Genomic DNA, 21,011 nt, shown 5'->3' with positions numbered 1-21,011 from the left:
GTTACGAGAGCGAGACATCCTATGGCGTGTTCGTCCTAGTGCTTGCTGGGAGAGTTATCCTGAGCATTACTCAAGATTATGAACATAAAACGATTCTTTCTAGAATGGCTCTGTCACGCGCAGCAGGTCCTGTAGGCAAAGGGCAGTTCTCCCCACTTGCTACGCTGCCCGGCCCTTGGGAACCACACGCCCTGGGTTGCCGTCCTGGCTTGAAATGCCTCATGTAGACGTGGAACCAGAGACAAGCACTGAATATGTTTCTATGTTTTGTTTTTGCTCTCGTGTTTGTGTTTTTACACTCCAGCTAGACACCCTGGGCTCCTTGGGCCAGAGGAGTCTGGGTGTGAGGACGTGTGAGTGAAGGCTGAGGACGTGGCCTCGCAGCCTAGACCCAAGGAAAGCAGATGGAACGTGGCTGTTCCTGCCTGAACGTGGCAACTGCGCAGGGCTCGTGGGCAGAGCGGATCCCCCAGATAACTGTGCTCTCCGCCTCCCTCTGCCTGAGCAACGTGGTTTGGGGAAGGGTCGAGAACAGCCTGCAGATTTTGAGCTGGAGAGCTGAGGCACCAGGGAGGGGAAACTGCATGTCCTGACTCCTGGGAAGCTTGGCCAGGTCAGTGTCCATCGTGGACTTGGGATCAATCCTGGGTCTGGGCCAGCTTCTCAGGAGGCAGGACCGGCTCAGGAACGATTTGTTTAGCTTCTCAATCACAAGGGGAGAGGGCTGTGGGATGCTGGACGGAAACCCAGGCTGGGCTGAGGATGTCGCTTGTTCCATAACCTTAAAGCATTAAGACATTTGGTATGTGGACCTCCAACCATACTCCTACTCCAGGCCCCACAGATGCTAGGGTCCAGGCTAAAGCAAGCACCTCCCAGGGCTCAGAATGGCAGGGCGGGTGCCAACATTTGCTTGGTGGAAAAACCAGTGACAGCAGTAGAGAAACCCTGCACATGCTCCCTCTGCTGCCCGGGCTGCAACAGGCTGGGTCTGGTGTAGACAGGAGGAGGGTTCAGATCAGTGTGAGGACTGGGAGGAAATACCCGTCCAGGCCCCTCTGAGATGGCCCGTGTGCCTGTGGCCTCCCGCCACAGTGAGTGAATAGGGCAGGACACTGTCTGCCTTTCAGCCTCTTGGGCATTCCAGTCCTGGATGCCCACCCGCTTACACCACTACATGCCCCCCACAGACAGCTGCTTTCATGTCGCAGAGCAGGACCCGTGTCTTCTCACCTCTTCTTCCCTCTTCTCCTCCAGCCCTTACATTTGCTACCTCTTCCTCCAAATTCCAACTTCTTGACCACACATCCCTCCTTTGAATCCATGAACAAAAGAAATGATTTCAACAAAACTTATTAAATTCTTACTACGTAGCAGGTACCGTGCTGGACATTGAGATTCTCAGAACACATTGCCCCTCTCACTTGCTGAGTGACATCAGGGAAAGCAGGTTTAGACTCCACAGTGGGTGGCCAGCTAGCTACTCACGCTGAGCCTCAGAAGGTGGCATTTTGGGTGGATGGCTCAATCGTAGTCTAAGTTCTGACTTTCAGCGTGGCAGCTTTGGAAACGGAAATTTATCTGAGGTATTGACTTACATCAACCAAGCTCACAGGAAATTGATGTATAAACCAGAATGTCAATTGAGCATATTTCCGGGGGGACTTTATCAGTTGATGGTGATAGTTGTATAGCGTGGTGAATGACCTTCCAGTTGGAAAGTGGTGGAAAAGCACTTGAAAACTTTTTCTTTGCCTCCTGTAGGCGTTGAAGAGAACCGACTGCTTTTCCCATGTTCTCTCCTTAACGATCAATTGTGTCAATTGGGCCTCATCTGGCTTTCACAGGTTGGCGTAACTAGATGAGATTTACAATTTCAGCTCTTACTGCTTTGACTAGGGGAATGACCACACACCTTGATAGTGTTCCATGAACTCACACCAAAAGTTAGATACTGGTGAGCCTTTCCCCCAGTAGAAGTGAATAAGTGAAAGTAAGGAATCTCATACATTTTCTTTCAAACCCTTTTTCCTTGAGACATTGGCGGCCGCTATTCCTTCTTTGCAAGGAAAGGTTAGCAGAAGCCCAAACAAATGAATATGGAGCAAATACATAATAACAGATGATCCTTCCTCTTCACTCAGACGCAAATGTGCATGATTTTTATAGCATGTGTTGCAGAGCATGCACTGAATTGACTAGCATTCCTAAGCCCATTACATAAATATGAGTAGATTGAGGGCGTGGTTTGGCTAAATCACAGTTCAAATGTCAGAATGAACTATCAGTACCTCCCGATACTGCGCTCAGAGACATCACTGCCAGGTGTCTTGTCTCCCCGGTCACTTCTGATAACGCAAAGCTGGAGGCCACTTCGACACGGGGCAGTTTCCTTTCCTCTGGTGATCTTACTAGTGATGGGAACAAAGTTCATCAGTGCTGCTTACTCCACCCACCCTACACCTACGGCTGGCCAGAGAGAACCTGTGTATTGTTCTGCGGGCCCAGCTTCCCTCCTGCGCTGACCCTCTGAGGAGCGCCCTGTCATTGACAAGCCCATCCCTGGGTTTTGCTGCCAATTGAGGCGGGTGGTTAAGTAGACTTGGGCCTGGAGAAGATGGACAAGTAGGGAAGGATTGGGGTTTCCTGACAACTGTGGGAAGAATTAGGGTTTAAGAAAATGACCCTCTCTAAATGTGGGGCAACTAGAAGGGAGAAGGAAAAATTGAGAGAAATACAGCTGTAGGTTTTGAATTGCACTCCTTCATGCTCTTCGGGAGAGGCTAGCAAATTCTGGAAATACTTTCCACGTGCTTTTCGGTTGTGGGACTCTATTTCTTTCAATGAGACACTGTACTTAAATTGGGCTACTCAGATGATTTGTCTCCATCAGTGATTTTTCCAAACTCTGATGGCTGGTTATTCTGATTCGCTATGCACTAACTATTCTGCTTTGTGGTGACTTTTGATTTATTCCCGTTTACTGTATTTTGCTTCAGAATTTTTCTTTTTTTAAAGGATTTATTTATTTATTTATTTGAGAGAGAGAAAAAGCGGGGGAGAGGCAGAGGGAGAGGGAGAGAATCTCGAGCAGACTCCGCACTGAGCTTGAAGCCCACCACAACGCTCGATTCCAGGACTCTGAGATCATGACCTGAACCGAAATCAAAAGTGGGACGCTTCACTGACTGAGCCACCCAGGTGCCCCCAAATTCTTCTTTTTAGGTGTTTGGATTAGCTCTCTGCTGGATGGCAAACTCCTTTAGGGTGGAGACTTCTCTTAATACTTCTTTGAATTAACCCCAAATTAAAGCACAGTGCTCGCTGTCCAATGGGCAGTGAATAAAATCTTTCGTGAACAAGTGAATGCTTCAATAATACTCACACTAGATTTCTACTCTTTCACCTACACAGCCTTTCACGGCAGGAGGACCACCCTCACTCATCAAAGACGCTGGACAAGATCATGCCACACTAGACGGGGCCCAGGGGCTTATCTGCCAAGTAACCTGCTAAGGGAGCCCCAGAAGATCTTTCTTTGTTTACTTGGCTAGAGTGGATATTTTCTTCTACTTCGGACCTCAGAGGCCGTGTACGATAGCCTAGCAAATGCAGCTTGGGGGAAGCTGGCCTTTGGAATTGTGTCGTGAGAATATAGTAGGAATACTATGGTACAAACGAATAGCAAGACTTCAGCTTGGTGAGTATCTTAAAAAAAAAAAACACCCCTACAATGGAGCCCACAGCTGTACCACCTTTACCTCTGATCTCCCTGCTCCCAGTAATCTGACAATTTTAATTGACAACAATTTAATTTCAATCTGACAACAATTTTCATTTACAACTAACCCTCCTGTCCCTGGGTTGTTATTCCCTAAGTAAGAAGGAGAGAGGAAATGTCTGTCGGCTTGCGTCTTCCTTCCTCATCTTCTGAGGTTGAGATGCCCGTTCAGACGGATTCAGACGCCCAAGTGCCCAAACACCAGTGAGGGAGGGTTTTCTCAATGTTCTGCTCTTTGGTAGATCATCAAGGCAATTAAGGGCAATCGGCTTCCCAGCAACACATACTAATCCATTTCTCAATCCACAAGGGTCAAGGAGAGCTAATTAAATCTCATGCTTTATTAGCTTATTTGTTGTCGGAAATCGAAAACAGATGCAAAGACAATCAGCCGAAAACCAATTGTTTTGTGCAGCTGTAGATTTCAGCTGGCCCCCTGCGGCTCTGCCCACCGGACTCCACTAACAGTAATTTCCACTGAGTTGGAAAGGTGTTCCTGTTTATTAGCTGATGGGACCCACCACTGTCTACCACTCTAATTTCTCCTCACAAGGGGCTTGCTTTCCTGTTGGGACCCAGCATTGATTTTATTTATTTATTTATTTATTTATTTATTAAAAGATTTATTTATTTATTTATTTGACAGAGACAGCCAGCGAGAGAGGGAACACAAGCAGGGGGAGTGGGAGAGGAAGGAGCAGGCTCCTACCGAAGAAGCCCGATGCGGGGCTCGATTCCAGAACACCGGGATCACGCCCTGAGCCGAAGGCAGACGCTTAATGACTGCGCCCCCCAGGCGCCCCCCAGCATTGATTTTAAATGGAAATACCGCCTTGTGTGTGGGCCGGGTACGTTGGCACAGCGCGTCTCTTTCTGAAGACAGCCACCAGGGGGCAGCCCACGCCTGACTAAGCCCAGGTTTGTGCCGGAGGAAGTAAGGATGACCTGGGAGGGACCACGGAAGTGCGGGTCTGAGAAGAGGCAACGGGGGCAGAGGTTTGGGAAAGGGAGGAATTTAGGAGAACAGGAGAACTCCCCTTGCCCTGGAGAGCCCTAGAATCCATCTCCAGAGATGCATCGTGGAGAGGCTGTGTGGGAGTGAAGACGTGAGCTCGTTAGGCTGGCTACCAGGACATGGGAGAATGGAGGACACCCAAGGCTGGGCTGGGGGTGCCCAAATGCCTCCTCACTATGGGTTGATAATGTTTCATTCCCTGGATTCCAGAGAGTTGTTGTTCTTGTTCCTGTGTACATTGATAGTTTCTGTGTTTAGTATCTTGGCTCTGGGAACTACAAGTATGTCTCAGCACCATCGTAGCTAGGCCTGGTCGTGTCTGGCTACTGGTGGCTTCACGGTTTACTGCAATGGGCCACGCATATATGATCATCTTTCTATGTTCCATACAGGTTGTTCTGACGCTTCTCCTGACAGACAAGGACCAGGCGAAGTGACCTAATTCTAAGGAAGCAGGATCCACTGATGAAGTGTGAGGCATTAAATTTGTGATCAGGAGACTCTCAAGGGGCTTATCAGACAGAACATCTGGGAAAACAGAGGTCAGAATGCAGGGAGTGTCCTCAGAAACAGGCGTGACTGACCAGCAGGAGGAATGGTGCTTGATACTGAGCCTTCGTACTCATCCCTGTGACACCCAGCCATGACCCTGGCAAGGCCAGGCTGTGAGAGCAGGTAGATCTTTGTCTGCAGAAGAATGGAGTAGGCACTGGAGGTTCAAATGGCAACTGTGAAACACTGGATTTGATAAAGGTGCAGCACAAAGCCATTGTCTGCTCATCTTTCTTTTCCATGGTAATGTCAGGGGCCGCCCTTGTGATCGTATTCTTTCCTCTCCCAATATACACCCAGTTATCTTAGGTTGGGTTCCCCCAGAACCTGAGACAAGGACTTGGATGAGAAGAGCTTATCTGGGGGATTGACCTCAGGAAACAGAAGTAAAGGAGCAGGGAAGGAGAAAGCCACCCTCAGGGTGTGTTCTAGAGATTACTTCTGTGGGCAACAATGCCAGCACCTCCTGCGAAGCATGCAGGATCCCACGTTCGTGCACCTCAAGGATGGAGTCCTAATCATTTCTCCCCGATGTCCACCCCCATTGGGTGAGAGTTGCCCCCTCAGTCCTGACTCCTCCGCCTGTCAGAGCTGCGTGTACATGAGGCCGCTCGGGAGCAGGAAGCGGCCAGATGCACAGCAGGTGCTTGAAGCGCGATGACTCCAGGCTCATACGAACTGAAATGGGGACTTGGGAATGTGACCAGAGGTGTCTGCTCTACCAATCAAGCAAGGCTAGGTTAGAGCACAACGGTTCTCAACGTGTGATTTACAAGACTAGCTGCTGGAAACTTATTAGAAATGTGAATTCTTGGTCCTGAGTCAGAAATTCTGGGCACAGAGCCCCACAATATTTCACATGGCCCTTTCTAGTCAACCCCCCTCCCGCCCAAGCCTTAGAGGCAAATGCTGTTCCGATTTTTTCCACTACATATTGGTTCTGCCTGTTTTCAAATTTTATTTTAAAAAAGATTATATAGTCTTCTTTTAGGTAAAGCTTCTTGTACTCAGCATATGTCTTGAGGTTCTTGATATTGTTGTGTGTCTCTACAGTTCATTCCTTCTTATTGCCAAGTAGTATCCCATGATGTACGGAGATCACAGTGGGCTTATCGTTCTTGCTGTTGATGGACACCAGAATAGTTTCCAGTGTTTAGACTATTTTGAATAAAGCTGTATCAGCATTTTGGACCGGTAGTGTCATTCCGGCAGGGTAATGATAATTAATTAATAATTGATCTGATAAGGAATGATAAATAATGAATAATTCATACCACATGAATGCTTTACCCTAACCCTTATGGTCATGGAATGCCATGCCCTGTGGAGGTCATTCTAACTCAATGTTCTCTCAGACCTCAGCGTGCCCCGCACAGCCTCTCGCACCTCGCAGCACCAGGCACACTCCAGCACTATACTCAGAGGCCATTTTAACCAGTGAAATCACCAACAAAAAGTACTAAACTGTGAAAAACATGGCACTAAATGGACTGTAAAAAGAACACTCGTTTGCCAGAGGAGAGCCGAGACGAGAAGGCAGAGCGTTGCCTTGTTCAACCTCAGCCGGCAACATGTGTGCAGGTGACACAAATATTTCGCAGCTCCCATGTATCAGGAGAGCGTTGCTAGTACTGATGAGGTCATCTGTGTCAAAGTGGGGCTTCTATCCTCCCGCAGAGACTGGGGACCAGGCACCCTACCCTTCCCGATGATTATATTTCAAAGGAATGGCTTTCAGTCCTTGAGAAAGACACTCCCAGGTTGTAGGAGATACACACACATCTCAAAGGGAAGGAGAAAGGATTTACAACAAGTTTTTAATAAACACTCTAAGCAAAGGGAAGTCAGGGGCCTGTCCTCAAGTGTTGGCCGGAACGAACGCTAAATTCTTTCCGCATGCTCAAGCTTTTCCAGACGGAGACTGGACTGGGGTGGGGGTGGGGGTGGGGGGAGGTGGGGTAGGGCGGGCTGTCCCAGGACGAGGCCTTAAGCTGCTAGAATCCACACAAACTTTTGGTCAAGTCCCTTAGTGCAGGGGTTTGGATGGAGTCATTCATGCAAAGTTTTTGCAGTTCTCAACACCATGGAGCAGAGACAAACTATCCCTCTGTGCATCTGCGCGCCGCGCCTCTGACCCCAGCGTCTGTGAGCGCGACGAAGCGGCGGCTGTCCTTACGCCTCGGAGTCTGGGGGCAGTTTGGGATGCAGCAATAGTCACTGGGACCGTGCAGTTCACCTCCTCTGGCAGGAGCGGCCCCAGCCTCCTCCCTCTGAGCAGTGTAAATCAGCCAGCGGGCTAAAGCCCCTTGGACGGACGGCTCAGTCCATCCTCAGAGTCGCGGACTGAAGAACACTCAGCAGTTGGCTGCTATGGGCTGAAACTGGAAGAGCGCCATTGTGTTACTTGACATCCTGCCCGTGATCGGCTCCAGGCTAGTGTAGGGTGAAGGGGTGAGGGGTGGAGTGGAAAAAGCCCGTCAGCTGCCATCGAAGCTTTATGGACTGCCAGGAACGCTGGGCCAGCAAGTAAAGAGCCTTGGCGGGGGTTGGCAGTGAGGAACTGTGTAGCGGGGGAGAGACGGGGGGTGTCCAGAGGGATTTTCATAGTGGCCACATTGTAAGAACTCATCGTGTACGGACTATCGGAGCAGATCCTACTTCAGAGAGCGCTGGCTCCGGCCTTAAACATTTCCACCACAGAGCCTCAAGGCAGGGGAGAGGCCCAGGGGCTTGCCTGAAGTGGCCCCCACAACTGAGGAAGAGCCCTTGGAGTTTCCCGTTTCATTTTAAATATTTCTACTTCATCCGCCACAATATGTATCTTATTTTATAAAATGCTTCCCTTCTCCCAAACTTGCATCACATTGATAGTTCATGCTTTTCCTGTGGTTTGAACAGCCTCAGACACCCAGACTTAGTCCAGCAGCTTCATTCCACAAGTAGAGCTGGCCACGCAACTATTCCCTGCACTTAGCCAGGCATCCTCTCCGTGTCGGGCATGGCATCAAGAACTGAGGAGATAACGATGAATAAGAAGTGACTCTTGCCATCAGGGAGCTGATCACGCATTGGGAGACAGAAAAGTCAGTGAATGATTGCCCAAGACTTGCCCAAAGTGTGCAGCTTGGTGGTGCTGGAACAGAGACTTCCATCCAGTTCTGCTCCCAGTGTAGTCTGTTTGCTTCCCACCATACTGCCTCTCCTTCAAACACTGGGAAGACCCCAGAAAGAGGATGGGCATCAGACATTAGTGAAGTGGAAACATTGGGCTCCCAGGTTTCAGCTCCTGGATCCTGTGTGAGAGGGTAGTTCACAGGGCACCTGAATATGTTCCCAAACACCATTCCTGACGCGCCTATAGTTAATTGTTGATTACTCTCTAGAGTGGTTAGTTTAACTCTCTGTGTTGGTTCTGAATGGATTACCAAGTTCAGCTTCCAGAATAATCTTTTTTTTTAAAAGATTTTATTTATTTATTTGACAGAGATAGAGACAGCCAGCAAGAGGGGGAACACAAGCAGGGGGAGTGGGAGAGGAAGAAGCAGCCTCTCAGCAGAGGAGCCTGATGTGGGGCTCGATCCCAGAACGCCGGGATCATGCCCTGAGCTGAAGGCAAACGCTTAACCGCTGTGCCACCCAGGCGCCCTAGCTTCCAGAATAATCTTTCACTTCTCAGTCACTGAAAGACTTTCCTGTGTCTTCCCAGCTCCTCACTGGCATCAACACGTTTTTACTGAACATATACCATGTGCTGGACAGTGAGCTAAGCTCCAGTAACAGAAGGAACAAAAAATATGCTCCCTCTCTTCAAACGGCTGAGTCTGGAGGAGTGGTGTGTTGGTAAAAGAATTGTAAGCAGGTCCTTGGTAGTCTGGAATTAAGAATATAGTTAGTGATGGTTTAAGAGTTAGTTTTTCCCTGGATCTGTTCCTACCTACCCTAAGGGAATTCCAGACCCTACAAATTCCTGATAGTTTGGGAGCAACGAGAGAATGTCTCCTGTGGACTAATTCTCTTAATGACCTTCTCCCAAACCTGTGGTTTCCTGTCCTGCCCCAGCTGGCTGTGGGGTGTTTCAGGGGCACCGTCACAGCTGGCATTGGGGCAGGAAACCCCTCACCCCCAGCTGGCTAATGCCTGATGCCCAGCTCCGGCCAGATTGTCCTGCTTCTTTGGGAATCCCTTGATATGACCTTGACCCCAGGCACCACAGCCCGTCATTGCAGAGGCCGCAGGCCCCATCACTAAGGACCCTTAGCCTTGGCAATGGCCCACAAAGCTGGAGATGGAGGTGTGCCAGGCTGTACCAGTAAAAGGAGGGAGCCTGGGCTTGTCCAGAGAAGGAGTGGGCAATGCTTGTTTAGGGAATGAGCACAGAGGCAGGACCACTCTCTCATTAACCTCTGGTCTTGTTTTTTACTATGCCTGCCACGTCTTTTCTTTGTGATCTTAAAGAAAAAAAAGAAGTCATATCTTCATTTAGTATTTATGAAAAAAGAACCTTTTCAGATAATGCCTTCTCTGTTCCCCCCACCCCCACATCTCTTCCCTTCATGCTACTCTTACCTCTCTCCCACAGAAACAAGAGGACTCAGTGTTGGTAGTATTGGGATATCCTTTGGGGACCTTTGTGATACCCTTGTCAAGAGCTCCTCCCAGTGCAGAGGGGAATGCTGCCGTTGGTGAACATTTAATGGCCATGGATACTTTTAACGGGTTAATGAGTTGAGTGATCCTTCTCTCTGTCTCTCTCTGAACCCCCTCCTTCTTGAGCCTGAAACCTGGAGATGTAGAGAAGAACAGGAAAACCCTTTTCTATCTGCCTCCGAAGTGTGCTCTCCAGGCCGGCCTCACCTTTAGTAAAGCTGTTATTTCCATCTGGTTGATTATGTCTGTTCTGTTTGGGTAGAATCCTCAGACGGAGGAGGAGGATTATTCCAAACTCCCCATATGTCATTTTTTAATATTACTTGCTTTTGGTTTATTGCCCCTGGCTCTAGGATCCAACACCTGAGTCCCCAGGGGCTGATTCAAGACTCTTTGAGAGCTATGCTCACTACTCTTGCTCCCCTCCAACATTAAGATGCTTTTTCAAGCAGGTGTGCTTTGAATGCTGATAAACATGTTTTCTTCCCTGAAGGTTTCCTGACCCACCTCATCAGTCCTTTTGTGAGTTCTGAATTTTAGAGGGAGCTCAGTTTTACTCAACACAGAAGTGCTGCTACTCACTCCAGGGTGATAATTGTTTGAGTGCAGTTTTTCAACTTCAGACTATTTTGAACCAGATAATTCTTTGTTGGGGGAGGGGCTGTCATGTTGTATGTTTAGCAGCATTCTTGGCCTCTACTCAATAGATTCCTATAGCACTCCCTCCCCACTCTCTCATCCCCCAAGCTGTGAAAACCAAAAATGTTTCCCGACATTGTCAGATGTTTCCTAGGGACAAAAATCACTCCTGATTAAGAATAATTGTTCTAGAGAAAAATAGACAAGGTGAAGGAGGAGCAAATAAAAGTCTCTGTCTTTCTGGCAGGTTAGTGTAGCCTTCTCGGCAGGGGCAGGGGGGATAGCATTTGAGCTGAGTTTTGTAGGATAAAGTTACCTAGTCATCACAGAAAGATGAGTTTTTAGGGCACAGACAAGGAGGTGTTCATGGCCCTCTGTGAGGTCGTCTTGACCAAAAAATGATTCCTACCACTCTTAAGTATGCCTTCGAACATCCTAGGGATCGCCCACAGATGCCTGGCTCTCGCCAGCCTCATTTTTACTCATTCTGTCTGAGTTAATTCCGTGTCCCTATATCCAAATTCTACCTTTGCGGGCTACACTTGCTGTGCTATGTACCATTTTGGAAAAAGGGTTGGATTTCCAGAGCAAGATCCTCCAGAGGTGGGTTACTTTCTCTTAAACATTGTGTCTACACGTCGCTAGATGGAGGAAGTGGGTTCTGCTGTGAGCTGCAAATCTGAATACACTGAACCTCGCGCTGAGAATTCTAGGCCTCACTTCAGATCATCGTATGGTGGACTGTGTCCGTTGTAAAATCATTCACGAGAAGAGACCTAAGTTCCACCTCACCTGGGATGTGACTCATCCGGGGACATAATGATCTACGGGTGGAAGAGGAAGGAATCTGCATGGAGTGTGGGAGGAAGAAATTGGCATCCTCCTCCTCCAGTTGCTAAATTCCAGGGTAACAGTGGTGGGCGGTGGGAATCTCACAGCAGGAGTAAATGAATCACATGGAAATATCAATGAGTTTAACCATTTATTAATGCCACCCAACGTCAGGCTATGATTACAATCTGGTTTTAAGTACCGAGGTGCCCACCAAGGGACCCCTTACGGAGGCTGGGCCTGACAAAGCAGCACAGCACAGAGATGCAGGGAGAGCGAATGGGTTGTGCCATACACAGCGTACAACCATTCTGGAGGACAGTCATAGGCAGAACTGTGCTTTGCCAACTACGTGGTTTTTTAAATGACATAATTTAAAATACTAATAATACTAACAATATTTGAATTAGCAATACAACAGAACAGGAGTAGCATCAAATATGTTGGCTAAGTTATAGCACCTGGCAGTTCTGGTCATGTGTTCCTCCCCTGAAAGCGAATTGCTGAGCACTGAGCACCAGCTACACCGTCCCCGGGCTTCACCTGAAAGTCAGAGGAAGAGCTAAGATCTGCAGTCTCTGGGGTAGGAAAGGAGCTCTTAGAGTTTCAAGGATTGAAGCCAATTGATTGGGAAATGTTGGCCTGAAACAATATAAATCTCTCAAATTGGTTTCAGAAACTTGATGAAAGTTACCAAAAGCATTCACTGAATTTCGGAAAGCACCATGTTGGGAGGCCTGCACCGAGAAAACCCATCGTACAAGTCATTCCCACGAAGAGGCAATTGTCATGTCCACAAAATGATTTCCCTTTTTAGAAAAGTATTCACTAGTCTCTTGAAATATTTTCTCATGGTGCACTAAATTACGTTTCAATGTTCAAGAATTAAATTAACCCACAGCTTTTCAGAGAACAGTGAACTCTACCATGTGAAAGGCAATGTAAACCAAACCGGGTTCGAGAACCTTGCTGTATTTAAGCACCAGACCCTGTGGCGGCCTCTCTGGTTCATGGTAGATGGGTATCCAGTGTGTCTTGCTACACTTCTCACCTGCTTGTTCAAGGTGGGAAGGAAAGAGGATGTGCATTAACTAAACCAGTGATGCTGCTTCGTGTTGTCCCCTGTGAGCATCGAAGAAATGGTAACGACACCATCTAGGTTCTTGTCTTCAGAGTCTCCCCTCTCTGATCACAAGCACAGGGACCTGTCAAAACCCTAATGACCCAAGGCTAAGTGACTGTCAAGGTAACGACTGTGCCAGATGACTCTCACGGCAAGGGCTGTTTCTATCCTGGAGTCCAGAAGGACCGGTGCCACAACATCCCACAACACAGCCTCCACACAGGAAGGGAATGTGTGTAATGCATGATTAGGGGCCAATTTCCCATCTTTGAGAAACGGGGGAAAGTCCTAGAATGGAGTATCTGGGAGGACCCTCCCCACATGTCTATCATCTTCTCCACCACGTGGGTCAGAAATAACGTGGCCCATTTTGTGTATTGGGAAATCTGGCCTGGTTGAGTGTGCTGAGGGCAGCAGGCATCTGGGTTTGTTCCCGAGTTTTGAAAGACTGGTCATACTCAGGTCTCTGATGACATGGATAAGCCTCTGACCGCTAGTACGGCCACAGGTGAGGTAACTCAGCCCCGATGATGACATCCGGCCCCCGAAAGCCCACAGTCCACCTCGGGGGCAGTGTCTGCGAACTACCTCATTAGAAAAAACCAGGTTCTCCTCCAGCACTCATGTCACTAACCATTTAAGCCTCTTCTCTCTAAAACTGTCATTTCACCAGAGATTGTCATCAGCCAGCAATGTTTGCCTTTAAAGACAGAGAATACAAGAACGTCATCATCGAGAAATAAACTCCCTGGCTTCAGGTAAACATGTCTATTTTTGTCCTATTTCTCTTTTTTCTTAAGTTCTATCCCAACCCCGGTGTTTTATTTTCCACAGGAGTTCATCAGAACAATGCACATTGATGGCTTGGAGAAGAAAAAAAAAAAAACGCACATCATATAACAATGTTAAGCTTCTAGTGTCCAAGCAATAGAACTGGTGTTGGCCAGCAACACCATTATACATGTAACAGATGCAGACGGACTTGCCCACTTGTACATCTGTCTGTGTGTTTCTATTAGTTCTGCCACCTTCGAGATATTAGCACCGGTTTTCAATAGCACCATTCTGCTGAACGGATAGGTAACTCAAGGCAGCTAGGGGGCGCTGTGCTTGGTGACTCGTTTAACTGCACTCTGCCTGTGCCTGGGTCTGGACTACGCTGCTCATGAAGTGAAGGCCCATCCCTGCCTCCCCCTCCGTCAAGAGACCCACCCACCCACCCATCCTCGCTGTCTGGGTTCAGTTCACGTAAATGCCTCCCCTTCCAAACTAGGAAAGGTGCCTTGTATTTGAGACCAGAGCCTCCTGATGGGTGGTGAGAACACCCAGAATAAGCATTTTCACGTTCATGTCACTATTTTGGCCTCTCCTGACTTGCCTGCTCCCCCTAAGGAACAGACCTTCAAAAGTAACTATTGGGTGTACTGGGGTCAGGTTGAATCTCACTTTGAGTTGTGGGGTTTTTTCCTCAAGACTAGACATTTGTATCAAGTTTTTGTACTTAATACGGTTTACCTGGTTCTCAGAGATATTTTAATCTTGAGCTCCATTTTCCGTCCTTGGGGCGTGTGGGGTGTGTTGCAATCACGCACCTGGCTTTAACAGCTGTTGTGCGCCAACCCCCAGCATTGGAAAGACGGTTGGCCCTCTGAGTTGAGGACTCAGGCAGGGAACATGCTGGAGGAGAAAAGTCAGATGGGAGACTCATCTGCTCTTCTCCAAAGGAAAGGTATTTGCCAGGAAAGTGGAAAAAATAAAGGTCCATGTTTCTTTTCTTACACTGGCAAGAAATTGATTTCTGTTCATCTCCTTTTCAAGAGTTTTCATAGAAATTACCCTTGAGTCAGAAATGTCTTCCATATAATTAAGCTAAATCCCTTACCTTTACTAAATCCTACTGTTTCTGACCATTTCCTCTTATTCTCGTGTCTCCAGGCAGGCACGGGAATAAGCCCAGATACCTAGTCTATGGAGACTGAGGGATATAGCCAGCACTTTCTCTCCCTGCCCCAGCTGAATAATGACTGAAGAAAGTGGCCCTTTGCCTGGGTGATTAAAGGAATGCTCCTGAACGCTCCCCCATGACATAGTAAACAGCAGCTTCCCCACGTAGGGAGGAAAAAAAGGATGATCTCCCCAAGGTAAATTAATAGGACTGTTCCCTGGATGCATGTGGTTCTATTTCCTGATACTCCTGAGGTAGTCTGGGAAAAATCTGGGGTCTTTGTTTTTACTTTTAAGGGGGGGGAAGATATCATGTCACTGACTTACCTAATTTGGCACCTTTACCAGGAGCCCACCCCGGGAGATGCCTGAATTTCCGGGCTATGTCACCTGCCTATCGGGGAGCAGCAAGCGTCGCAGGCCCATGCCTTTTGCAAGGGCATTTTGTGGCTAATACAACACAGTAGATTTTGTTTGAGCCAAAGCTGGACCTGAAAAACCTCAGTGAAGTGGTTCCTGGGGCTAGAAGGCGGGAGAGTCAGTCGGCGGGCTGCCGCAGTCTGCGGTGGGGCCGGCTCCTGTCTACACTTAGAATGCTTTGGGGTTTTTGAGCAACTGTGGCTTTCTTGGCCTTCGGGTGTGGACGATGTGTGTCTGGGAACAGGAGAGGCAGCACTGGGCCCTCACAGTGGGCACAGAACATTTCTTCATGGTTTTTAGTGTTTGGCAGAAACTGGCTGATAAGTTGTCCTTGGTGCAAAGTAAATCTGTGGAAGGAGAGAAACATAAGAAAAACAAGACAAAAAACAAAGATTATCCTTTGTAAGTGAATGAGCACGACTTCTATTAATGGAAGATGTTACGTGTCTACCCAGAAAGGCTTCGTAATAATTCATGGTAGTTGACATCCACTGAACACTGATTATGTGACAGACACTGTGCAAAGTGTCTGTGTTAAACTGAATTATCGGTCACAGTTCTTCACTCCCGTGTAACAGCGTTAGAGACATAGGGTTCCAGACAGGCTGAGTAACTGGGCCAATATCGCAGAGCTGGTATGTAGCTGGTGGCTGGGATTGAACGTTGCTTCAGGGCCCCTAAAACTCTGCCACCAGGGGAATGAAGCTCTTGCACTGGCGATGGGGGAGGAGGGGGTCACGGACAGATCTTGCCTGAACACAGCATCTTCACTTGCTCAGCACAGGGTCCCCAACTGTCAGGTTAGGTGACACCTATGGGACCAACAGATGCTCAGCCACACCTGGTGTTCTTGCCTGATCTGGGGAACCATGAGATTGTGACCCTGCTTTTCAGTGGTCCTCAGAGCCCTGGGAGCATGCTGGGTCCTGCGGTCCTCCTGTTCGCGAGTGGGAGACTTGAAGGGAGAGTGGAGGATAGTGGTGGCCTAAATTGGGAGCCCGTGTTCCAGGCCCGTGTTTGGCAGCTCATTTAGACCATGACCATGACCATGAGCCCAACGTCATGGCGTGGCGGCACTGCACTGTTCTCTTTATTATTATAAAACAATGAAGGCTTGTTGTGCTCATCAGCGAACTGGATCCCAGCCGAAGCACACACAATGCTTATAATTAGGGGCAACCTGGAGAAGAGATCCCAATTTGCCTCTGCCAGTTCAACAGAAACCAAGCTCGGAAATTTAAAGGGACAGTTGGAAGCTTGTTTCTTTGATGTCAGCTGTGTCTAGGCTGAAAGGATAATATTTTGCCCACAAAAGAAAGTTGCAAAACAATTTCAATATTGTTGACAAATACAGTTTCTGTAAGAGTTTGGGTTCCCTGGGGCCAGGGGCTGTATTATACTCATTTCTGCATCCTCGGTTTTTAGCACTTGTCTGAGAAGTATCTTGTGATCCCTTGTATTTGCCGAATAAATGAAAACACGAAATCCTATTCTTCTGGAAGTATATTCCAGTAGAAAGTTTGCTGACTCAAATGTTCATTTGTACCAACTCGGTGTCTAGGTACTGTCTTTATTACTTTCCTTATTCTTTTTCTTGACTTCTCTACACCCTCATTCTTTAAATTAAAACAAAAACAAAAACAAAAAACCAACCCAGGAATGGGGTGCCTAGGAGTTTTGCTTTTGTTTTTAAATCATTATGGTGAATGTAATGACTAGAATATACTCAATAACCAGTAAATATTTCTGGATATATTAAAAAAAAATTTTTTTTTACCTACTTAGGGTTTTACAGTCTTTACTGTGGAAATGGTAGTTCTGATTTAGAATTTAAATCATTAACAATTTAGATGGAATCTAAAGGAAGTAAAATGGCCTGGAGGAAAGCAAACCTGATGAGGAATTCATATCTGATCTTATAACATGGACATAGGGCATATGTTTTTTGTGATGGCTGGCTGACAAGATTCCAGGCACTGAGTGATTTATTTTCAAAGCATTTTAGAGGGCACAGGGGTAAGGGTGGGTGGTGGGTTTTTAAAATCAAGGAATTTCTTGAAGCTGCTCTTCACGTTGTTTCTATATGAGTAAGCATGGCTCTGCCTTCAAGAGAAGCTAGTAATTAACTTCTGCTGCCCTGATAATTGTTGATGAGTGGAATTCATTGCTATTTACAGCCATTGCCAGCCAGCTGTTACTCATCAACTTCTCAATGTGAGATTTCAAGAGAAAAAAATACCAAGTATGCATTTAACCTGGTTTTGATTATTGAAGATTGCACTGTCCGGCGATAAAACAGTTAAAGACCACGTATATAGAATTTAAAAATAACAGCTCATAACACTGGGCATGGTCAACCAGGACGATATTGCTGCTTCAATTATGTAAAAATCAACACAACACAGATGGATTCTATAGCCTTAACATTTTAAAAACATGGTACGATAGAAGGTCATGAGATGACATGAAGGGAAGAGGGTCTCAAATTGGCCCTTTGATCTAGAACAGGGGGCTTCTCAAGCTTTCATGTACACACATATCACCTGGAGGTCTTGTTTAAATGCAGATTCTGATTCAGTAGGTCTGGGGTGAGGCCTGAGATCCTGCCTTTCTAACAAGCTCCCAGGTGAGGCCAAGGCAGCCAGTCCACAGACCACACTCTGAGTAGCAAGAGTCTGGAAAACTAAAAATTAGTAACGTCTCCGCAAATGAGCCCTAGGTAGTTTTTGGAGTTTCAAGTAAGGTCAATAATGGCCGCCCTTAAATGTAATTTGGTCAGAAAGAAGATGCACGTGACAGTCACTTCTAAAGCACTTTCTCCCTCAGTGTATTTCAGAATTTCCAGCTCAAATCTCCCTCCTGGCCTTCCCATATGTGTTGAAACCTATGATTATAGGTGTGATTCATGGACCCTAAATGATTCATGGGCCCATCAATAAACACATCCCAAACAGAACTCATTTCCTTTCTTCATTCCCAAACCCACTGCTGGGCGTAGGACGTCCAGTGAATGGTAGCCTCCTCTAATCAGCTGCCCATGTTGGAAATCTGGGCTTATTCTCCTTCTTCTTCCTCCAGGAATAGTCCTCCCAAGTCTCCCTGTCCAGTAGCTCTTGAATCCACTTCCTTCTCCCTACTGCCCGTCTACCACCTTAGCTTACATCACACCCATCTCTGGCTTGGGGGACAGCTGTAGTCTCCAGAGTGGTCTTCCTTGGCTATCTTCGACATGGCAGCCAGCATGACTTTCTCATCGCCACACCCCTGTCTGGGATACTCCAATGCTCCTTCTGCCCTGGGGATAAAGTCCAAACTCATCCACATGCTTCCCAAGCTCCAGCTTTCCCCTCCAGCCCTACCATTCCTAACTTCCCGTGACCTTCATACTTGAGTTAGACTCCTGTGCCATGACCGCAGAAACTGAAAGCCTCTCTGGGAACCTCCCGCCAGCCCTGTCTACTCATCTTCACTTCCTCTGCAGGCCTTCCCTGCTCTCCCCAGTTTACGGTCAGTGCCCTTTCCAAGAACTCTTACAACATCCTTACCTCCCTTGTCAGTGTCCCTGGGTTGCAGCTTTGTTTCTTGCTTGACATTATGTTTACATGTAGTCAGTCAGGGCCCAGCAAGTATCTGCTGAATAAGTACATGATTTGTCCACAAGCAACCTCTAGGGAAAATCTTCTCAGGGCGTGAACTCTAACGACAGTCTCTGCTGAATGCCAGTCCCCTCAGTCCTTGGAAGGAGGCGAGGAACAGATTAACAGACCACAGCCTTCACTACCTCTTATCTTGAAGAATCTTCAGAAAAAGACTACCACTGTGTACCACCAACATGTGGGCTTTCAAGAGTTTTTCACTTAGGTGATGATGTCTAACAGTCAGTTCTTTAGTTAGGGGCACAGTAAATTCAGCCTGACCCTCTAAATTCCAATCCTGGGACTACATCTATAAGAGGCATTCTCTACTTTGTAATGGATGTAACTATCAAAAAGTCCTCTCTCCCTGCCTGAAAACCTTCTCTCTAGGCTTTTAATTTAATTTAGAAAACTCACATATCAATGAAGCCCCAAATACCAATGGAACGGATATTAGAATTAATGCTTGAACCCATTCATAAATGGATAAGAAAACCGTAGTCTATTGAAATGAATTAAATTGCGCAAGGGAGGTAACTGAACTGGTTTGTTGATGAATCTTTTTTTTTTTTCTTTTCAAAAGCACTTAATACCTGCTGTTTAAAATCTATCACAATACCTTTGGAAGGCTTGTGTTATTATTCTCCTTACATCCAAAAGGAAACAGGCTCAGAGCATTAAATAACCTGCCAAGGTCACATAGATAGAAGCTGCCATGGGAGACACACTCACTGCTGTCTGAGCCCAATGCTGGCTTCCTTCCACCCCCGAGGAAGTGAGGCATCTGAGGAGAAGGAGACCTGGCCTGGCACCCTGGCTCTGCAATCAGCCCACCGTGTATTCACGAACAGGCCACTTAACCTTTCCAGGCTGTAGTTCAACACACTTAAAATGGTGAAGGTGACCATAGGCTATTCGACCTTGGGATGCTTTCTGAAAGTGGAGGCTGAATGTAGCAGGCATCACTGATGCTCCCCTGCTCGGGTCTCCCTCCTTGGATTTGTTGGTCTGTCTTCATGCGTCACCCCCCCCACCCGGTCCCCGCTTCCCTGTTCTATAGCCTCTAATACCCAGAGACCCTGGCTTTGGAGGATCGCCCCAGAGCTTACTGGAGCTCATTTGTCTCTCCATGTAGAGAGCTTTTAACACCTGAGAATTCCCTTCCCCCTGGGTAGCCCTTGGCCAACAGCTGAAAAGTGTAGGAGTATGAAAGTCCAGCTCCCGGGAAAAGTCCAGCAGACAGCTCTGACCCATGACTTGCACCCCAGAGCTCCCCTATAGGACCAGGCTGAAGCGGCAGCCTGGCTGTGCTTTCTCCCTCTTCTGTCTGGCTTCCCCTGCTTCCTTCACAGTTTTCCTTGGGAGCACTCCCAAAATGAATCCCTTGCACACAGATCTGCCCCTCAGAGCTGTTTCTGTGGAACCTGATCGAAGCCAGTGGTGCTGCATTGATAGAGAAGGCCGTTCAGCACCTGACTGGTTTCCTGAGGAAGGCTGGCGCATCTCTCAGAAAGCTTTGAAAAAGCAGAAGTGACTCTCATTTGTGCAGGATGACATCAGTGTGAATGTGCTCCGAGATAGGAAAATGCACGAGATAATCCCTCAAGGAATTAGAGTCAAACCTCCCCGAATTGACAGCTTGCTTGAGTGCAGCTGGCTGGCCTCTTCAGCATGAAGATTCCTGGCACCAAAAAGGGGGCTAAAACTATCCACAATCGATTCACACAGGACACCTTATTTATGAAAGCTCTCTCCCCACCCGGCAAGGTCATTCACCCACCATCACTCTTCTTGCAGGCCTGCTGGCTGCATTTTCGGAATTCTGGAGGTCTGGGTTCATGATCACACAGGCATCGGTCTTCAGTTGTATTGTCCTCTGAGGAGACACAGTGGACGGTCCTCTTCTGAAAGCCACCCCCACAGGAAGCGGTGCACTGAAAGAGAGGGGTACACGGAGAGTCACAAGTCTTCCCCAGCGGCAGCACGGGAGCTCTAGCAAACACCTCTACCGCCACTGTGCTCAGGTAGGGGAAAGTCTCCATTACCTGAAATCATCTTGAAGGCATCAGAGAATAAAGCACTGGTCATGTGGAGATGTGAATTTAGGAAGAGTTTATATTACTGACTGTGGACCGAATTTGGCTTAATTTACTATTGGTTCTCTGAAGAATGTGGACAGAGGTTGAACAGCAAGAAAAATAGAATAAAATTTTGTACCTAGCTCCTGGTGCCTCAGAAATCCCTTACTCTGAACTCATGTTGATTTGGGGCTGGGAATCAGACGTGAGGAAAGGGAAATGGGAGAGGAAAACCATGGAGGAATGGAGAGAGAATGTGGAATGGGCCCGGCTGGCCCATGTGTGGCCTCAAGCCACACAGGCAAGATGGCACCACAATGTCATGAAATGGCTGCCTAGAAGCAGA

General features: G+C 47.6%; 1 protein-coding gene across 1 annotated transcript in view; it reads right to left on the bottom strand.

Annotated features, from left to right (window-relative positions):
• Nucleotides 1–13,819: 13,819 nt before the first annotated feature.
• Nucleotides 13,820–21,011, bottom strand: part of ADAMTS12 (ADAM metallopeptidase with thrombospondin type 1 motif 12) — a 284,339-nt gene continuing 277,147 nt past the window's right edge. Inside the window, exons 23-24 of the mRNA XM_008692662.2 lie at nt 20,368–20,521; nt 13,820–15,299 (exon numbers count right to left, since the gene is read on the bottom strand). Coding sequence (XP_008690884.1) covers nt 15,121–15,299; nt 20,368–20,521 — 333 coding nt within the window. The 3' untranslated portion in view covers nt 13,820–15,120. The remainder of the gene's footprint in view (nt 15,300–20,367; nt 20,522–21,011) is intronic.

The sequence above is a fragment of the Ursus maritimus genome, unplaced genomic scaffold (assembly GCF_017311325.1).
Source record: "Ursus maritimus isolate PB19 unplaced genomic scaffold, ASM1731132v1 scaffold_15, whole genome shotgun sequence".
Taxonomy (NCBI): domain Eukaryota; kingdom Metazoa; phylum Chordata; class Mammalia; order Carnivora; family Ursidae; genus Ursus; species Ursus maritimus.
The sequence above is the reverse complement of the archived record's forward strand: the minus strand, read 5'-3'. Positions and strand labels throughout refer to the sequence as shown.